Source organism: Quercus robur, chromosome 12 (genome assembly GCF_932294415.1).
Source record: "Quercus robur chromosome 12, dhQueRobu3.1, whole genome shotgun sequence".
Taxonomy (NCBI): domain Eukaryota; kingdom Viridiplantae; phylum Streptophyta; class Magnoliopsida; order Fagales; family Fagaceae; genus Quercus; species Quercus robur.
In genome coordinates, this window is record NC_065545.1 from 20,122,016 (window position 1) to 20,143,371 (window position 21,356).

Consider the following 21,356-nt stretch of genomic DNA (forward strand, 5'->3'; position numbering starts at 1 on the left):
TTAATCTGGTTGTGTTTTAAGGGGTCTAAAAACATATAAGTGGTATCAGAGCGGGTAGCTCTTTTGATCTAAGAGTTGATCCTTGACCCCTGTTGTCATGAATAATTTGATGTGTCTTTCTGATCATGTTTCTGCTCATGTTTTTGTTGATCTTATTGATGTCTGTGAAACTCTCCGTAAGGAATTATTGAAATCTATGAAAATTGCTAAGAGATTTAAGGAAGAGTTAAAATTGGCTAATCTTGAAAAAGAGGAATTGGTTGTTAGATTAGATGAATCTAATAAAAAAAATGAATTTTTGAGAAATCAAATTTCCTCTCAAGATGAGAAGATGAAAAGCTTGAAACAAGAGTTAGTTGAATCTAAAGCTAAAATTGATAATTTGACTAGTACCAAGCTTGTTGTTGATAACAGAAGTGTTTCTATTTCTCTTAAGCTTAAAACTGAGAAAGTTTATATCCCTCATTTCAAGAGGAATAATAAAGAAAATGCTTATTTTGCTAGGTTAGACAAAGGTAAAAGTTCTGATATAGACGTTGATGTTTCTAAACCTATGTCTAAACCTACTATTAGTAAGCATAATAAATCTGTTTTTGTGCCTATTTGTCACCTTTGTGGTGTTGTTGGTCATATTAGACCAAATTGTTCTTTGTTGAGGCAAAACCAAAATCTGAGACTAAATTTGTTGTTAGGAATACTGATGTTCCTAAATTTGTTCCTGTTTGTCACTTTTGTGGTGTTTCCGGTCACATTCGTCCTAATTGTTATAAATTGAAATTTAAGCATTTTGTGTTTCAGTCTAGGATATGTGATAATATTTCTCCTGTCATAAGTCCATATAAATTGTTTCATATTCTTTTGAAAAATTTGAGCTTGTTGGCTTGTGAAAGGAATTTACAGGATTTCAGTCTCTCTCAGAAGATTGGTGTAATCCCTCAAATACACTCTACCTCTCATGGATTTTCACCTACAAAGCTAAAGACTCGTGCTATATGGGTGAGAAAAGATTCTCTAAGGTGAGTGTTGTTTACTTGTCCCTGATTTAATTCTTTCAATTATTTGTGGACATGTTTTGTTTTTGTTTTTTAGGTTGTTTTTCATTAAAAAAAAAATCCAAAAACATTGAAAATTTTCAAAAAGACAAATATTTTATTTTGTGTCTAGTTTTATTTTTCTTGAGGATTACATGAATTGTGATATCTCTCTCTTGATTTAGAACATGCTTGACATTGTGGAGAAACTTGAGTAGTGTGTGTTATATAAGTGCTAAGCTATTTCTAATTTTGTGTGAGTATGTACTAGTTTGTACATGTACTTAAGGGTTAAGAAATTGATATTTTTTGTTTGTGTACCCTTTATAGCTTAGTTAAGCACTGTCATGCATTGCATTTGCATTGTTCATTTAACATAATGTGTGCTTTTTGTTTGTGGTCATAAATTTTTTTTAAAACCAAAAAGATTTTTGTATTTTGTATTTCACATCTTGGATTTATAATCAAGGATTAGCTATTTTATCTTTACATAACATGTTTATGTACCTTGTTTAGCTTGGATGAACTTATTTATTGCACTTTACTAGTTTGAGTTTTGTAGTGCATATTGTGTGGGAAGATGTTTATAGTTTTTGATTACATGATCTTGATCTTGAAGTCACATGTCTTTGATTTTCAAACTTGAACTTATTGAGAAAGGCATAAATAACCATCTCACCACTATTTACTAGCCAATCATGAATACCTTAGTGCATATCGTAAGATTCTCTACTCGAGAAAGTGTAGCACATACACAAAAAGAACATAAGGTGTAGCCTCGGATTAATGCTAAAATTGGTGTGTACATTATTGGGATATAATTAATTCACAATGAAATAAAATTGGTGTGTACATTATCTTGGCTATTTTAATACTTTCCAAATCAAATAAAATTGGTATGTACATTATGAGGTAAAACAAGAAAATTACATGATTGCAAGCTTGTTTTCTAAGAGATGTGAGAGTTATATGATGTAACTCTTTAGGTGATAGTTTCTTTCAAACTTATGTGATGAATTTTGTAGCAATTGTGATTGATTACTATTTATATATCACCTTACATGTATCTCAAGCTATTGCTAGTTGCACACACTACACAAGTTTTTCTTTGCTAAACTTAGTACATGATATTGTGTGTAATCTTGTTGTGGCCATCCAAGATTAAAAGTTCCTTGATTTTAATGCAAAATGTGTTTAATATTTGAGCTTTGAGGACAAAAAGATTGAAAATCTTGTTTTTGGAAGATCTGGGTTGAATTCAAGTGTTTTTTAAAAACTTTTCATCTCATACTCATGCATTTTATTCATAATACAATGTGCTTTGAGGAGTTTCTGCATTAAAATGCTCTGTTTTTTTTAAAAAAAAAAAAAAAAAAACTAATTTTTCCAAATTTTTGATTGATCGAACCTGTTGCTCGACCAATCGAAATTGCGATTAAAAATTTTTGATTTGAATCTGCCTGACTTGATTGGCATTTAATCGATGCTCGATCAATCAAAACTGAAAAAAAAAAAAAAAAAATTCAATTTTTAAGTATTTGACCAAATTTTTTTTCATGCATCATAAATGATGCATCATTTATGCATCATTTAAAAACTTTTCATCTCATACTCATGCATTTTATTCATAATACAATGTGCTTTGAGGAGTTTCTGCATTAAAATGCTCTGTTTTTTTTTAAAAAAAAAAAACTAATTTTTCCAAATTTTCGATTGATCGAACCTGTTGCTCGACCAATCGAAATTGCAATTAAAATTTTTTGATTTGAATCTGCCTGACTTGATTGGCATTTAATCGATGCTCGATCGATCAAAACTGAAAAAAAAAAAAAAAAATTCAATTTTTAAGTATTTGACCAAATTTTTTTTCATGCATCATTTATGTTTAGGATTTACATGCATTGCATTGTGTTCTGTATCCATCTTGCAGTTTTGCAGTCATATCTCTCATTGTTTTCACACATAACATGCATACATTTTGCTAAATTGGATACTCAACTTGATTTCAAAATTGATTGATTAATTTTTGAGTCCTTGTACAATTTAGTATATGCTATTTTTTATGTGTGAACTGCAGAAATACTCTTCTTAAGAGATATGATGGATAATAATGTGCAAATATTTTCTATACTCATGCAACTATTTATGGGTCACATAGTGTCAAGTTTGCATTTTAGTATATGCTATTTTTTATGTGTGAACTGCAGAAATACTCTTCTTAAGAGATATGATGGATAATAATGTGCAAATATTTTCTATACTCATGCAACTGTTTATGGGTCACATAGTGTCAAGTTTGCATTTATTGAAAGAGAGAATATTTGTGTTCATGTTTAACCTCAAAAAAAAAAAAAAAAAAAAAAATTTGAGTTTGATGTGTGTTTTTATTTATCCCCACTTCCTAAATTTTCCCCAAAACTTGTTTTGTTTTTCCTATTTTTGTAGGGGAAAGCTTGTTTTTAACCCTTATTGTTCATAGGGAGAGTTGTCTCTATTTTCTATAAAGTTGAATTGTTTTGTATCCCTTAATTCTCTATTTTTTCTTGCCTTTTGTTGCGTATGTTTTTGTTTACTCTTTGTTTGAGTTGTCTTTGTCAATACGTGACAAAAAGAGGGAGAGTTAGATGAAATGTTGGAATATGTGGGAATCCTATTTGTTTTGTTTAGGGGGAGTTGAAATTGTTTTTGAAAGGGGGAGAAAATAAATTTTTTTATGTATCTAACTTTGGGGGAGAGTTAGTTTGCATATTTGTTATTTGCTTTAGTTTGTTTATTTTCGTTTACTTGTATTTTCCTCACATGCGTTTATGTGTTTGTTGAGTGTTTCAAGAATATACAGGTTAATTCAGTTGTGGCTACTATCTACACTAGCAACTGATAGATAGTAGTTATGTTGAATTGTATTTTGGGCTATTTGTAACTTTGAGCATTTCATGTTTGTGATGTGTTTTGTCACGGATTGTTAAAGGGGGAGTTTGTTAAGTTTCTATATGATAATGATATATATTCTGCTTGCAATCCTCATGTGCACCTAGCCAAATTATTTTATAGAATTTTCTTCCGCCTCCTGTGATTCTCCATGTAATTTTAGGCACCAGGATAAAGCTCTTCTAGAAAAGTTATGTGAGAAAACGTCAATGCTTAGCGATCAATGGGGGTAATAACATGATTATGTAACCAGCCCTTTTTATGTTTTTCCTGTGTTACATGTGGTCAAGAGTCATGATAGAAGGTCGTATATAAACTTTGAGGAATTAAATCAAAGGATAAAATAGACTTGATTTTAAGTTGAGGAATTAAATCAACATAATTGAAAGTTCATTCTCAAAAAAAAAAACATAATTGAAAGTTCAAGGACTAATAATAATATTGACACTATTAACGTACAGTAGAGTAGTAACCAAATTGAACTTTTCCTAGTACTTTAATAATTGTGAATTGAGCTTTATTTTAAGTATACCTACCTAAATTGTCCCATACTGGCTAGTCTCTTTTGTGAATTGTTTACGTATGTTGACCAATATACCATATACTTTAGACTTAGGGAGAAAAAAAGAGAGACAGACTCCATTTTTTCACTTCTTCGATCTGAAAAACGTGATTCTCATTGAAACATGGCAAAGAAACCTGTCAAGTACTACGTGGTACTTCTCAGTTCTCTCTATCTGTGTTACATATTTATGAATGGGATTCTGAGTTTGTAGTGGGACTTAATTGGCAGGTGGACGCGTTCACTGAGTCAGCGTTCAAGGGGAACCCGGCAGCCGTATGTTTGTTAGAGGAAGAAGATCAAAGGGACGAGAAGTGGTTTCAACTGGTGGCAGCCGAGTTCAACATCTCCACTACGTGTTACTTGACTCAGCTCACTCACTCTGACTCACCCACTCCTCAGTTCCGTATCAGATGGTTCAGCCCTGTAGCTGAGGTATGTACTTTGGCTTGTAACTCATTGACAAAATAAAGAAATAGCAAATCAGATAAAAAAAAAAAAAAAAAAAAGAATTTTGTTGTGTATGTACGCATGCTACTTGTAGTTGGTAAACAAGAAAGTAGAGAATTATAAAAAGAAAAGATATTTATTATTAATTTACTACTTTCTTGGGGAGGCTATATTAATTTTCCGCCCAAAAAAAGAAAAAGATATATTAGAATTTTGAAATTTGAAAGAAAAAGGAATTAGTTTTAAAAAAAAAAAAAAAACAGTTAAATGCGCCTTTGAATAGCTTTTTTATGAGGGCTACAAAAGTTCAGTTTATTTTATTATTATTATTATTATTATTTGATAATGTTCGAAATCAGTAAGGTAGAATGGCCCGGCTTCGGTGGGCTGTTCAAGCGGTTGATGGCCTGCAAGGAAGAGAATGCAATCAAAAGAGGAGACCGGAGAAGACCGGTCGAACCCCCTCCGACGGCGAAGTTAGATTTGTAGAAGAATAAATTCCAAGTGTTTTGGAAATGTGTCCGAGAGAAAAGACTTACCTCTGTCGGGTCCAGACCGGTCTCTTATATAGGGAGCCAGGGGCGGTTATTTGTTCGATAACCTCCCCAGGTTTTGTGGAATCCAACAACTCCGGAGTAACCTCCTTCAACGAATATAAAATGGTAACTGCTAAATGGAGGTTAATTTATTCGAAGGGTTTGTCGAGATAGTTGAGGGTTGCTGAAAGTCTAAGTGTTGAGGGTTCGTCCGTCTGGTGTAGGGTGGCTTAGTCGTCCAAGGATATTTGACGACTTCTCATGGACGAACCTCATGGACGATCTTTTTGTCCTTGGGAGACTTAAACTTATGGAGTGGTGCTATTATTTAATGGACGTCTCTCCTTCTGGGTTGACTCTTGGATCAATCTGCGCTGTAGGCTCTGGACGAACCCTTTGGACGAGCTGGAGATGGATTATTTTCCGCTTCTCTATCAGTTGCCCCTTTGTTCAAAGGGTCGTCCAGGACATCGTTGTGATTTTGGCTAAATTTCACTTTTTCGTACGCCACGTGTCGCGAGACTGTTGGTTGGCCAGTCCTGTCGATCTCGTTTCCCAAAAGAATCGCCACGTGTCTGTCTCTGAGTGGCGAACGTCGTTTCGTTGACCCTGTTGCTGGGGCCTATAAATAGTACATTCTCTTTCATGCCCCTCACTTTTTTCCTCATTCTCTCTTCTGCCAATTCGTCCAAGATTCTCGTCTAGCTCTCGTCCTAGTTTCATCAGGTATTTCTTCTTTTCTTTTTTTTTAGGCTCTCATTTTAAGTCTTCTACATTCCAAACATGTCTTCATCGTCTAGTTTAGAGAGAGAGATAGACGACTACCTGGACGGCTCTGAGAGTGAGGGTAGTATAGGTAGTTCGTCCTGTAGTGATTCCTCAGACGAGCATTACTCGTCTGGGGTTCCTGGCATTCCTTTAGAGGAATTTCAGGAACAACGACGTAGGGCAGCTTCTGGATCAAAGGCTAGTTCGTCCAGAGAGCCATCTAGTCCTCCTCAAGACGAAGAGGAGGACGAAGAGGATGTAATCTATAGTTGTGCCCCAGAGGTAGCATCCACCTTAGACGGCGCTAAGTTAAAAACTCTTGTAGATAGATACCAAATCCCTAAAGAGCTTAACCCTCGTCTACCCCAGCCTGGTGAATGGTGTTGTTCCCCTTCCTCTGGCTTAGGGGTATATACTTCTTACCTATTAGCTGGCCTTAGGTTTCCCTTAAACTCTTTCTGCAGAGAACTCCTCCAAAGGTTGGGTATTGGGCCAAACCAGCTCAACCCCAATGGCTGGAGGACGATTGTTGCCATGCAAGTATTATGGCGTGAGGCATTGGAAGGGAACCGTCCAATTACAGTGGACGAGTTCCTTTACTGCTATAAGCCCTCAGAGATCAAAAAATCTGCTGGGTTCTACCAGTTTTCGTCCAGAGGTACATATTACAGTTTAATAACGGGCCGTAGTTCGTCTGACCGGCTTTGGAAAAAAGAATTTTTTATTATTTCTGGAAATTGGGCTGGGGACCCAGCTGATGTGGGTATTCCCCTCTTCCCACCTTTTACCAGCCCTCTAGGTCGTCTTCGTCCTGAGGGTATGTCTTTCTTTCCATTTTACCCTGTTTGTCCCTTAAAATTTCTTATCTGTTACTCGTCTAACCATTTATCTTGGTGATGCAGCTGTTGTTCGTCCACGCTTGGACAAGTTTTCCTTGGACCGGATAGACGTGGTTCGCACCTTTCCAGGAAGGACTTTCCACGACTTAGTCACTCTTAGTCGTCTAGCAACTTGGGGACTTGGTCCACTTCCTACGGCTGAGAACCTAAGTCACGAGGAGGTCACTCGTCGAAGTAAGTGTCGTCCATAATATTCTATTATTTCAGCTCTTCTTTTTTTTTTTTTTTAAATTTTTCTGATTAATTTTTCTCGTCATAGGGATAAGCACAATGAGGGAAAACAAGGAAAAAACAGTGGCTAGCGGGGACGAGGATGTTGCTGCTCCAACTCCCAAAGTGGCTTCCGTCCAGGCTGGGAAGAGGAAGTCCAAGGGTATTTCAAGCAATGTGGACCTGGACGACCTTCCCAGTCGTCGTGGCCACAAGAAGCAAAAACCAAGTAAGAATTCCCTTCCCAAGGTTCCAAAGTTCGTACCACCAACAGTGAACTTGGACGAGCCTGTGGACGTGGAGCCCGTCCAAATAGTTCATCCTGTCCAGTCTGATCCTCCCCCTGCTCCCAAAACTTCTTACAAGCCTAGCCCGTCTGAGCCTTCTGATCGTCCCTCTAATTTGGTTCTGGACGAGGGTTATGCATGGAGGACGTTCAAAGGGATCGTTACTGATCATGAAGTTAACGAATGTTACAACATGTCAGTGAAGGAGTTTGAGCGTTCTGGCATCCATGACCTTTTCAAGGTAAGTTTTTTCCTCGTCCTTGTGTGTAAACATTTAACTTTGAATGAAATGTCTAACTCCTTTTCGTCCAAGTGCAGGCTATGTCAAAGTTTTATACAGCGACTTGCCAGGCCAAGGAGCTTGCTACAGAGGCCAAGACTGCCAAGGATAAGGCTAAGGAGCTAAGCCATGAGGTCTTATCCAAGAAGGGGGAGGTCATTAGGTTGACCGAGGACTTTAATCGTCTGCTGGGAAGCGAGACGAAGCTGAAGAACGATGTTGAGGAGCTCAAAGCTGACAACTTAGAGAAGGATACCCGCATCGTCCATCTAGAAGGACAAGTTGCAGAGCTTACCTCGTCCTTGGAGAAGGCACGTGAAGAAGCAATTGCTGCTTTTAAGAAGTCTGACGAGTATAAGAATCGTCTAGACAGTCATTATGCAGCTGGTTATGAAGACTTCCGTGCTGATGCCAAAGACGCGTATCCTGATTTGGACTTTAACTCGTTCAAGCTTCCTCTTGCTACAGAGAGTTCTGTGTTGCAGACGAGTTCCGAGGACGTCAACATCATGGACGATGCTAACACTGAAGTTACTCAGGACGAACCCAAGTGAAGTCTATTTCCTTAGAGAATTTGTTTTTTATTTGCTTTTCATGGAAGTGCCCGTTGTTTTGGGCTTTTTACTTCTCCTTTTTTTTTTTTTTTTTTTTTTTTAAAGCTCATGCAAGTACAATCATCTCGTCCAGGATTGTGGACGAGCTTTATATACATTCAAAACTAAATGGGTTTTTGGACGTTGGTCGTCCACCCTTTAAATGAAAGAAATGAATAATTCTATTTTCACTTCCATTGTTGCTTGAATATATATGTTTTCAGCTTTATGTATGAACTTTTTATTATTATATCAGCAATGTGGTTCGTCCATCTAGGAATTCAGTTCACCTCATCTTGGTCATGGGGGTGAATTTTATTACATCACCAAGATAAAGTATGTTGATTCCTTTGGCTAGATTTTCCATCATTCCGAAATTATGGACGATCATTTTGTCGTCCTGGATGATTAGACTTTTAGCGTTTCTCGTCCAAGGTAATGGATTGTTAAGCTAATTTTGAAGTCTTGGCTCGTCTGTGTTTCGGACGAATACTTTTGGGAATTCATCTCGTCTTGGGGTCTAGACGAGTATGCCCTTTTCATCTCGTCCCATGTTCTGGACGGATGAATCATGCTTTATTTTTCGCATGGGTTTCATCTCGTCCTGTGTTCTGGACGGATCGACTTATGTATTTGGGTTTCATCTCGTCCTATGTTCTGGACGGATGGACCTCTGTATTTAGGTTTCATCTCGTCCTATGTTCTGGACGGATGAAACTTGCTATGTATTTAGCTTGGGTTTCATCTTCGTCCTATGTTCTGGACGGATGAACCTCCGTATTTTAGCTTAGGTTTCACCTCGTCCCATGTTCTGGACGGATGAAACTTTTCATATTTCCTTTGGAGAAAGGTTCATGGACGATATATCCTTGCGTCCAAGGATTTCATTCGTCCATGCTTTCTTTTTGCGGATCAATCTGAATGAACATATAAGGATTCCAATAATATATTTGAAAACAATATATATATATTTGAAAACCCAAACTTATGTAATCATTCGTCCACAGGCATGGCACATGCTTATTAGCTAGTGCCTTATTGAATTTAAAATACAAACCAATTCGTCCATGAATAGCACAAAAGTGAAAACACTAATGTACCTTCTAGGGGATTATTAAAATACTTAAAAACACTTAACAGTAGTAAAATACTTCTTCTCGTCCATACATCTCGTCCAAGGACACCGGTGAAGGGTCAGCACTTACTGATGGTACTTCCTGAGGTGCTCAACATTCCAAGGGTGTTCCAGCCTCCGCCCATCCAAAGCTTCCAAATAATAGGATCCTTGCCTTTTGCAGTTGACAACCCTATAAGGTCCTTCCCAATTTGGGCCAAGTTTCCCGTAGGCCGGGTTTCTTGTTGCCAAGGTAACCCTCTTCAAGACGAGATCTCCAATGTTGAAACGCCTAGGCTTTACCATAGCATCATATTGTCTTGCCATGAGATTTTTGTACCTTGCTGTCCTCTGTTCTGCATCCATCCTGACCTCGTCCATAAGGTCAAGGTTAAGACGGAGCTGTTCGTCGTTTTCTTCAGTTTGGTACTTCCTGACCCTGTGGCTCGTCATGTGTACTTCTGCTGGTATAACTGCCTCGCTTCCGTAGGCTAGCTTAAAAGGAGTTTCTCCTGTTGGAGTTCTCGCTGTAGTTCTATAAGCCCATAAAACACCTGGTAATTCATCCGGCCATATCCCCTTTGCCCCTTCAAGCCGAGTCTTGATGATCTTTAGCAAGGATCGGTTCGCTACTTCTGCCTGGCCATTGGCCTGTGGGTGGGAGGGTGAGGAGTAATGGTTCTTCATTCCAAGTTGTTCACAAAATTCCCTGAAGGGTGTGTTGTCAAACTGTCGTCCATTGTCAGACACTAGTACTCTAGGTACTCCGAATCTGCATACAATGTTCTTCCAGACGAAGTTCTTGACATTCTGCTGTGTAATTTTGGCTAAGGGTTCGGCTTCCACCCATTTTGTGAAGTAATCTATTCCCACCACCAGAAACTTCATTTGCCGAGTTCCAGTCGGAAAGGGCCCCAAAATATCTAGCCCCCATTGTGCGAAAGGCCAAGGGGCCATCATTGGCGTGAGATATTCTGCTGGCTGTCTGGGAATGTTGCTAAAGCGTTGGCATTGATCACAGACTTTGACATATGCTTTAGCGTCAGCTTGGATGGTTGGCCAATAGAATCCACTTCGGATGACTTTATGGACGAGTGACCTGGCTCCCGAATGGTTCCCGCATGCTCCTTCGTGAACCTCCCTCAACATGTAGTTTGCCTCGTCTGGAGCCAAACATCTTAAGAGAGGCTGGGAAAAACCTCTCTTATATAACACCTCGTCCATAAGCACATACCTTGCTGACTTGACTCTGAGCTTTCTAGCTTCATCCTTCTCTTCTGGAAGCATTCCGTCCTTTAAGTATGACACTATCGGGGTCATCCAATTTCCTTCTCCCTCTATCTGCATCAGTTCTGGAAGGTCTATGCTTGGCATGTAGTGTACATCATTCATCTCGTCCAAGGCCTCATTCGCAGATGCTTCCTTCGCCAGAGTATCTGCCTCCACATTCTCTTCCCTTGGGATTTGAACAAAATCTGCTTTTTTGAATTTCTTCACAAGGCGTACTACCTTCCTTAGATATTTCTTCATTCTGTCTTCCTTCGCTTCACATGTCCCATTGACTTGGCCTATGATCAGTTGAGAATCTCCCAAGACAAGTATTGAGTCTGCTTCTACAGACTTGGCCAGTTCCAACCCCTTTAAAAGGGCTTCATACTCCGCTTCATTGTTAGTAGTCTGGTATTGCAGACGGGCCTTGTATTTGAATTTGTCCCCTTCTGGCGACTGCAAAACAACTCCTATTCCTCCAGCATATAATGTAGACGATCCATCAACATGGACGACCCATTTGTTGTTGTACTCGCCTTCCCCCAGGTCTTCATAACGTGGAGTGAACTCCGCAATGAAATCTGCCAAGGCTTGAGCCTTTATTGCACTTCTCGGTTGATACCGAATGTCGAATTCACTAAGTTCAACTGCCCACTGAACGAGTCGTCCTGCGGCTTCCAGCTTGTTCATTGCCTTCTTAAGCGGATGGTCCGTCATGACATTAATGATATGAACTTGGAAGTAATGTCTTAACTTCCTTGAAGCCGTTATTAGTGCGAAAGCCAATTTCTCCATGAGCGGATATCTTCCCTCTGCTCCTCTGAGTGCCCGGCTAGTGTAGTACACTGGCTTTTGTATTTTCCCTTCTTCTCTGATTAAAGCTGAACTTACGGCATGTGGGGACACCGCTAAGTATAGGTACAGTTCTTCTCCTTGCACAGATGGACTTAATAATGGGGCCGTTGTAAGATAATCTTTCAGGTCTTGGAAGGCCCTTTGACATTCGTCCGTCCACTCAAATGCCTTCCTGAGGACTTTAAAGAAAGGTAAACACTTATCTGTGGCTTTTGAAACAAACCTGTTCAAAGCGGCAACTCGTCCTGTGAGGGATTGGACTTCCTTGATACTCTTCGGTGGCTCCATGTTCAATATAGCCTGGATCTTATCCGGATTTGCTTCAATTCCCCTTTGCGAGACCATGAACCCCAGAAACTTTCCCGACGACACTCCGAATGCACACTTGCTTGGGTTCAACTTCATCTTATATCGCCGAAGTGTTTCAAAGGTTTCCTGTAGGTCATCTAGATGGCTTCCTTCGTCTATGCTCTTCACAAGCATGTCGTCGACGTAAACCTCCACATTCCGTCCTATCTGTGGACGAAACATGTGATTCACTAACCTCTGATAAGTTGCCCCTGCGTTCTTCAAGCCGAAGGGCATTACTTTGTAGCAAAACAAGCCTTGGCTGGTAATGAAGGAAGTTTTCTCCTGATCAGCTTCATCCATCTTGATTTGATTATATCCTGAGAAGGCATCCATGAAACTCAGCAACTGATGGCCGGCAGTAGAGTCCACCAATTGATCAATGCGTGGTAGAGGATAACTATCCTTGGGACATGCTTTGTTCAAGTCCGTGAAGTCTACGCACATTCTCCACTTTCCATTAGCTTTCTTCACCATCACCACATTGGCTAACCAATCCGGGTAATAGACTTCCTTGATGAACTTTGCTGTGGTCAGTTTTTGAACCTCTTCCTTGATTGCTTTGTCCCTCTCGGGAGCGAATACCCTCTTCTTCTGACGAATGGGCTTAAAAAAAAGGGTATACATTCAACCGATGAGTGATCACACTTGGGTCGATTCCAGGCATGTCGTCATGACTCCATGCAAAAACGTCGATACTTTTCCTCAGGAACTGGATGAGGTCTTCTCTTGCCTTATCCTTCATACATGTTCCAATTCTGGTAAATTTCTCTGGATCATCTTCCTGCAAAATAACATCTTCCAACACTTCCGTGGGCTCTGCAATAACTCTTCTTTCTTCGATGCTCATTGTCTGCACCTGTTCGTCCAAAGCCACCATGGCTAAGTAGCATTCTCTAGCTGCCAACTGATCTCCTTGTGCTTGTCCTATCCCGTACTCCGTAGGGAATTTGACTGATAGATGGTAGGTCGAAGTTACCGCCTTCCAACTATTAAGAGTGGGCCTTCCAATAATGGCGTTGTATGAAGATGCACAATCTACCACAAGGAAATTGACTTCCTTGGTTATCTGCTGCGGGTACGACCCTACCACAACTGGTAATGTAATGGTACCCACAGGCTGCACCTTCATTCCTCCAAATCCTATCAGTGGCGAGCATACTGGACGAAGTTGATCTCGTCCAAGCCTCATCTGTTGGAAGGCGGGGTAATACAATATGTCTGCTGAACTTCCGTTGTCAACCAACACTCTCCTGGTTGTATAATCTGCAATGAGCAATGTAATGACGATCGCATCATCATGCGGGTGATGGATCCTCTCAGCATCTTCGTCGGTGAAGGAAATGGTTGGCTCGTCCATTGATCTCGTCCTTGGTGATCGTCCAGAGAGCTGGACGCTTTGTACCGCTTTGAGATACGTCTTCTTTGACTTGGAAGACTGCCCCGTCGAGTTCCCCCCAACGATAATCCTTATTTCTCCTAGTGGGGGCCGGGATGATTCCTCCATTTTGCCTTTCAGCTTCTCATCTGTTCGATCCCTTCCAACAAAGTGCTTCAACTTTCCTTGTCTGATAAGGTTCTCTATTTGCTGTTTTAGGTCATAACACTCATCCGTGTCATGCCCATGGTCCCTATGAAAGCGACAATATTTGTTCTTATTGCGCTTGTTGGGATCCCCTTTCATCTTCTCTGGCCATTTTAAAGCAGGATCGTCTTTGATTTGCATGAGCACCTGATTAAGTGGAGCATTCAGGGGCGTATAGTTCTGGCTTCTTCCCGAGGGACCTGTCTTCCTGCTATCTCGTTCCTTCCTATCTTCCGTCCGTCCCTTCTTTGGACGAGGGGCTTGTTCTGAGTGTCGAGCTGGGTGCGCTTCCATCCTTTCAGTTCTTTTCCTCTTCTTGGCTATGATTGCATCTTCTGCATTCATGAAGTTCTGAGCCGAATGGACGAGCTCGGCCATGGTTTGAGGCTCCTTCTCATATAGCTTGTGGATAAATAAATCCGAATTAATCCCGTTGTGGAAGGCTGCCAGTAGAAGCTTGTCGTCCACCTCGTCCACACTAAGGGCCTCTCTGTTGAAGCGAGTGATGAATGACCGCAAGCTTTCGTTCTCCCCTTGTTCTATGGTCAGTAAGCTGGACGAAGAGCGCTTGTGCCTCTGTCCCCCGATGAAATTGTTAACAAACAATTTGCTTAACTCTTCGAAAGAACTTACGGAACTTGGGGGGATTTTACTGAACCAAACCCGTGCCGGGCCTTTAAGGGTAGTAGGGAAGGCTCGACACATGATTTCATCAGGGACCCCCTGAAGGTGCATTGTTGTCTTGAATGTTGCAATGTGATCGAAGGGGTCACGCGTCCCGTCATACGAGTCCAGGGAAGGTAGTTTGAACTTTGATGGTAGAGGGTGGCCATTGATGGAAGCCGTAAAAGGAGAGTCAGTCCTGTGGACCAAATCCTCTATAGGATTCGTTCTTCTCATGTTTTCCTTCATCTCCTCCATGACTTTCTTCATTTGATCCATCTCCTCTTTCAGGTGTGGCACTGTCCGTGAAGTGGTGCCTCTAAACTGACTTCCAATCTCAGTATTCTGTGTATCACCATGGCCTTGCGTCTGCCCTGCATGCTCCTCACGTGTCTGTCTCCTGTGAGTGATCTCCATCCTTAACTCCTGGTTTTGGCGAGTCAATTCCGCCATTGCAGCCGCCATGGATTGCATATTTTGAACGGAAGACGTTTGCATGACTGGTGCGGATTGGCGATCACGCTGAGGATCACTTGAAGCGCCTCTGCTTCCCTGACGGCCAGGGCTAGTAGCCCTCGACCTGGTCCTGACCATCCTAACCTTTTTGTCGCGGAAAAGAAAATCGCAAAACAACCTTCGATTCCCACAGACGGCGCCAACTGATAATGTTCGAAATCAGTAAGGTAGAATGGCCCGGCTTCGGTGGGCTGTTCAAGCGGTTGATGGCCTGCAAGGAAGAGAATGCAATCAAAAGAGGAGACCGGAGAAGACCGGTCGAACCCCCTCCGACGGCGAAGTTAGATTTGTAGAAGAATAAATTCCAAGTGTTTTGGAAATGTGTTCGAGAGAAAAGACTTACCTCTGTCGGGTCCAGACCGGTCTCTTATATAGGGAGCCAGGGGCGGTTATTTGTTCGATAACCTCCCCAGGTTTTGTGGAATCCAACAACTCCGGAGTAACCTCCTTCAACGAATATAAAATGGTAACTGCTAAATGGAGGTTAATTTATTCGAAGGGTTTGTCGAGATAGTTGAGGGTTGCTGAAAGTCTAAGTGTTGAGGGTTCGTCCGTCTGGTGTAGGGTGGCTTAGTCGTCCAAGGATATTTGACGACTTCTCATGGACGAACCTCATGGACGATCTTTTTGTCCTTGGGAGACTTAAACTTATGGAGTGGTGCTATTATTTAATGGACGTCTCTCCTTCTGGGTTGACTCTTGGATCAATCTGCGCTGTAGGCTCTGGACGAACCCTTTGGACGAGCTGGAGATGGATTATTTTCCGCTTCTCTATCATTATTATTATTATTATTATTATTATTTAAAGAAAAAGACAATAATATATTTGTATCTAGAAAATCTGGGACTTAAAGAAAATGTACACAAGTAAATAAGTTAAAAAGCTTAAAGTTGAAAGCTAAAAGCTAATCCAAATGGCTATTATGATAGATAAAAATTTGGCTTGCCAAGTAATATAGTTCTAGATAAAAATTTGAACTTTTTTATATTGTGACAGCATTATTTGCCCGTTTGACATATTGTAGGAATTAGAAAAATTGTAGAACTTTAGTAATAGAGATACTGTGATATACAACTTTAATGTTTTGTGTTTTCGTCAAATTACAATGAATAGTGTTTTAGGCCCTTAGGATTCGTATGGTTGGAAAGATGGAAAAGTGAAAAAATTATAAAATACTAATAGTGAATTATAGAGTTTTTTCCCTAAAAGTTCCAATTTTCAACTTTAGAGCTTTGAGGACCTCTTGAAAGAACTCTTTTAGAATTGGTAGACACCCCAATTTTTGGCTTAAAGTGCACAAAAAACACCAGACGGATCATATGATTTCGATTGGCATGCCATTTATGTTCATTATCAGTTAGATTTCATTTAAGGCTTAATCATAACTTGATCTATTTAAGATTGTTTATTTTCTTTTGGAATTCAATATCTTACAATGATTTATTTGCATGTGAATCTTATAGCAGCCAAATGTTGATTAAAGAGTAATTGACACTGCAATGTTTGATAACCTTTTGCAGCTTCAGCTTTGTGGTCATGCCACATTGGCTGCTGCACACACAATCTTTACTTCTAGTTTTATGAATTCTAGCATTGTGGAATTTGTCACTGTATCCGGAATTGTGACTGCTAGAAGGGTTCCCGAAATCAAAACAACCGATGGTTTGAATTCTCAGAATGGCGAATCACATGAGAGCTTTCTTATTGAATTGAATTTTCCTACCACCCCAATGACTGATTTAAATTCTGCTGAGGTTTCAACAATTTCCAATGCCCTGAATGGTGCTTCTGTGATTGATATAAAGAGGACAACAGCTAAAGATGATATCGTTGTAATGCCTCCATACTTTTTCTCTTTGATTTAATATTTCTTTTACTCATAAGTTTTGAGTATCATATAGTAATATATGCATTTGAAAATTCCCTGAGAGAATATAATGTTGGCTTAACATGAATGATATGAACTATTGTGTGTATTGTTTTTGACCCAATTGAGAATCATGACTAGTCTTATCTGTTGACATGATCATTAGATTCGATGTATAATTGGTTGGAATATTTCTAACAACCTTTGTGTGCCTAAGTGATTCTCAAAGCAAAAGTGGCATCTTTTTGACTGACAGATGAAATTTTTGTTGAGTACTAGGAACTAAGATAATAGTCTTTTGCAGGTCATTCTCCCATCAGGACAAGCTGTTGAAGAACTACAGCCACAGTTTGATGCAATACGCAAATGTCCAGGAAGGGGGATAATTATTTCAGGGGTTGCTCCCCTAGGATCTGGATTTGACTATTACTATCGATATTTCGGCCCAAAATTTGGGATCAATGAGGTAAAATATTTGGTCTCAAACAATGTAATGCTTTTCAAAAACTTGATGTTATAAATCAATTTCTAGATAACATTAGAAATCCTTTAGTTTCTGGGGTGCTACTAGAATTCAGAACTAAAAAAGGAAAGGGGAAAAAAGTAACTCCTCTTTCGGTTGTTGTCTAAAATTGAAATTGAACTAGTGGGGAGTCCTCTTACTTATCACTTCTCTTTTAGGATCCTGTAACTGGGAGTGCAAATTGTGCCTTAACACCATACTGGAGCAAAAAATTGGGGAAGTGTGATTTGATTGCTTATGCGGTATTCTTGCTATCTCTAGTGCATTGAAACTTATGTAATCTTTGTCTTCATTGTATAATTTACATTGTTTACTTTGTTCAGGCATCACCTAGAGGTGGAGTACTAAACATTCATTTAGACGAACAAAACCAAACAGTGCTTCTGCGAGGAAAAGCCATTACTGTCATGGAAGGGTCTCTTCTAGTTTAGATATTTGGAGTTGAAACTCCATGTTTTGTTTTTTATACAATTGAAATAAATGGTAACTGGGTGTAAGAATCACTTGGAATTGGAATTTGATTTTCAACTTATTAGGTCATTCTGGGGGTGTTTGGTAATGTTGTTCTAGTGACGTTGTTTGTATTTTTTGGAAATACGTGTGAGTGAAAAAATGTGAAAATATATATAATGTTGTTTAAACACTGAAAATCGTTGTTTGAAATACTTTACCAAACATGCCCTCTAATTATGTGGTTCACATTGAAAAAAAATGTATTTATCAAACTTATCTAATTTTTTTTTTTTTTAGAATACTAAATATTTTAACACATACACGGGAAGAGGGGAGAAGGTCTTAAAGAAACTTACAGTAGTGTATATCTAAAAGAGCCTAAACTTATTTAATTTTAATCATTAACAGTAACATACCAAAAAAAATGTATGCATTAGTCCATTAGAATTCTCCTTATAGACATACTCTATGTAAATGTTGATTTGGAACCATACAAGTAACTTTATAATAATAATAATAATAATAATAGTGAGTATTAGACCATGGTCCTTTAGTTTAAGGCTCTCCCACTCCCCCAACAAATTGATACAAGATCTCTAATGAACAAGTGAATTGGTCTTAACAATGAGCCCAAATGGACTAAGAAAAAAGAGTCCAAATCCATTGGTTCACGATTTTGGGTTAAAGTAGTTTCTCAACTATATATATCAATGGGCTCTTGGTCGACTCTCTAGGCCTCTTTCCCCAAACTTATTACATATACAGTACTATCCTCCTGTTTAATCTATGCTCAACACAGCTAGTTACTGAAAAATTAATCGATTTTCAGAAAATTTTACATCAATGATAGTTAATGGGATTAAACAAGCGACATAGCTGATTCCTTTCTTTTGCAAATTTTATTGTCTTTTGAAGTCTAGGAAGCACGGACACTCTCGTCATCGTGTCATTATGTCATACCCATACCCGTCTCTGTTTTAGAAGTGTTAATAGTGATTGTCTTTCGTGTAACAAATCCTGATATTCTTCCTCCATTAGGACTACTTTGTGCAAAACTTACACAACCATTTCCCCATAGGAATTGCAAATGATCTTCTCCATCCAATAATTTAATCCAAAGATTTGCTTCAGGGGATCATACTGAGGATACTATCTTAATCCTCATGCCCTCAGTATTTATAGCTACAAATTTTGATGATATATTATATTACAAAAAATTTCAGGTTATAGTTCAGGTGAAGTCCTTATAGTCACCAAATCTTTACTCATTAAACATAAGATTTCATCTTATACCAATTAATGCTTTCCTAATAGGCACCTAAAATTTCAAAAGCAAAATGAAATCAGACACCATATTGACATTTAATTTGGATATAAATAAGATTCATGAAGATTTGATCATCGTTTTAACGACATTAGATCAATAATTAATTTCTAAATTAAGAAAGGTATCATTTTTCTCCTTTATAAATATTGGCCTTTTTATTTCCTTCATATTGCAAGGAATTTCTGTCTGCCTTTTTGTTAAAATTCTTCATCACTTGCAAGAATTCCCGAGTATATCCTGACCCAACAACATAAGTAATTTGAAGGCAACAGAAGATCTCTGTACTTGTATTTGGCTGTGAAGTTTTTGAAGCAACTTTTAATGGAGTAACGGAGTACTACCACCCACATGTAATGGACTCCCATACTGCTCCTCAGGTAGCTTGCTGAATGCTACAGGATTTAGATAATTGCATGGAATTTAGAAGTCTGGTTCATGAATTTTTCTCTTTAGTTCCTCTAGCATTAGTGTAAGGTTTTATTACATATTTTATGATAGTCATGTTGGTCCTCTAAGCAAGTCACAAGCTGCAAGACAACATTTTGTCCTTTTGTTTCTACTTAGCATACGATTTATAGTATAATATGTCATTTTTTTTTAATCTTGTGTTAATTTTCTCCAATATATTTCACTATACAAAATTTAGGACTAAGGAATTAAGGATCCTTTTTAGTATATATATTAGTAAACGTTCACGTATTTATACATCCATGAGTGTATCTTTTTTCCTTATAAGAAGTGGGGATGGAGTAATCCAAATTATCTCGATTGAGAAAACCGAGCAACATCATTGAGCTAGAAGGCTCTTCACTAATACCTTAACTTTTACTTCAAAGAAATTATATGATATAGGTTTTATTTGGTTTTTAAACTCTTATAAAATCTCCTTAAATGATTTTGTTACAGACTTACGTTTTCAGACTACCTTGTCTGAAATGTCAAAGGAGGGTGAGGCAATTGTTGTCAAAACTTCATGGTAACTTCAAGTTTTGGTTTTATTTAATGATTAAATTTTGTCAAAATTGCAAAACTGTAACCTTTTATATATTATTTTGCTAGGAGTGTATTCTATTGAGGCTGATGGAGAATCCGGGAGAGTAAAAGTTACAACTGAAATAGATCCTCACACACTTGCTGACCGTCTTGAAGGAATATATAACAAAAGAGAGCTACCATGTGCAACAATGCATATTCCATCACCACACCCTGTGCCTAACCATAACACACATGTTGCAGCTACTAATAACCAAAATGGACAAGAGCAATTCAGAGATTTCCAAATAGCAGAACTTCAAGAATTGGCTAAACTTGAGAGGTTGAAAAACGTGGAGCTTGTTCAATCTAGGACATTGAAAATGACATTTAATGATTACAAAGAGGGTCACGCAAATGCATCTATTGGTGATGTTCAAAGTGAAAAGAAGGATGGGCCTAACCTTAAGCCTGCAAAAGCTGCTGGCTCAAGTCATTGTGAGGCTTCTTCTAGCTATGGTGGTGGTGGTGGTGGCTGTGAAAATCTTAACTGTAATGCAATGAAAAACTTGCCCCATCATCATACTTTTAACATTGAATTCATTAAACCACCACCATCACCACCAAGCAATCATGTTCCACAGCCACAGGGTTATCCACCATATGGATATGCACCACAAGGACAACCCCAAGGTCCTCCCACATCACAACCATTCAATGCTCACTATTCTGATGTGTCATGTGGTGACATGCAAAAATGCATAGTGATGTGAGTTGAGTTGAAAATAATTCATTTAATTTGAAACAGATGTATTTTATGATTCACAATAAATATTACAAATTTAGAAATATATTAAATGCAACTTTATTTCAAATTTTAAATGATGTGGGATTATGTTACATTTTTGTTTCAAATTTTTACGCTTTGCTTGCTCATGTATATAAGTTTCATGATATTTAAGAATTAAGTATTTCCTTCCCTCTAAATTTGTTAGTTAATCATAAAACTAATGAGATGCGTTTACTTATGAACTAGAGTAAGGAATGTGTATAAAAAAGTATTCGCTTCTTGATGTGAATCAAAAACTCCTGCTAGTATTCTGTTTTTAGTTCAAAGTATATATATTGGGATAGAATACTCGTATCAGTTTTGAATGATTATATATATCTAATTTTAGATGATGTGACATTATATATGGTTATATACTAACAAAAACAAATGGATTATTTTCATTTGAAAACCAAATAATTAAAAATCACCTTAAACTCTTAATGCCCATGAAAACTATATATCAAAAAATTGTCACTATAGTCGAATT

The 21,356-nt window shown here is 38.5% G+C and overlaps 2 protein-coding genes across 2 annotated transcripts; both read left to right on the forward strand.

The window, feature by feature from the left end:
* The first annotated feature begins 4,508 nt into the window (after window positions 1-4,508).
* LOC126709537 (uncharacterized) lies at window positions 4,509-17,825 on the forward strand. The gene is made up of 6 exons (XM_050409825.1): window positions 4,509-4,675; window positions 4,753-4,956; window positions 16,416-16,727; window positions 17,067-17,228; window positions 17,444-17,527; window positions 17,609-17,825. Exons 1-6 carry the CDS (start codon window positions 4,646-4,648, stop codon window positions 17,714-17,716), a joined length of 900 nt encoding a protein of 299 aa, XP_050265782.1. The 5' UTR covers window positions 4,509-4,645; the 3' UTR covers window positions 17,717-17,825.
* Window positions 6,463-8,526, forward strand: LOC126709536 (uncharacterized). The gene is made up of 3 exons (XM_050409824.1): window positions 6,463-7,348; window positions 7,434-7,912; window positions 7,990-8,526. The coding sequence occupies exons 2-3, from the start codon at window positions 7,445-7,447 to the stop codon at window positions 8,503-8,505; spliced, it is 984 nt and encodes a 327-aa protein (XP_050265781.1). The 5' UTR covers window positions 6,463-7,348; window positions 7,434-7,444; the 3' UTR covers window positions 8,506-8,526.
* Window positions 17,826-21,356: the final 3,531 nt, after the last annotated feature.

What these genes read in the sequence shown, in the direction of transcription:
- LOC126709537 (XM_050409825.1), top strand. Translation starts at nt 4,646, where the DNA reads ATGGCAAAGAAACCTGTCAAGTACTACGTG. An exon ending in AACCTGTCAAGTACTACGTG is followed by an intron (nt 4,676 to 4,752) that starts GTACTTCTCAGT and finishes CTTAATTGGCAG; the next exon opens with GTGGACGCGTTCACTGAGTC. An exon ending in GTGATTTGATTGCTTATGCG is followed by an intron (nt 17,528 to 17,608) that starts GTATTCTTGCTA and finishes TACTTTGTTCAG; the next exon opens with GCATCACCTAGAGGTGGAGT.
- LOC126709536 (XM_050409824.1), top strand. Translation starts at nt 7,445, where the DNA reads ATGAGGGAAAACAAGGAAAAAACAGTGGCTAGCGGGGACGAGGATGTT. An exon ending in GCATCCATGACCTTTTCAAG is followed by an intron (nt 7,913 to 7,989) that starts GTAAGTTTTTTC and finishes GTCCAAGTGCAG; the next exon opens with GCTATGTCAAAGTTTTATAC.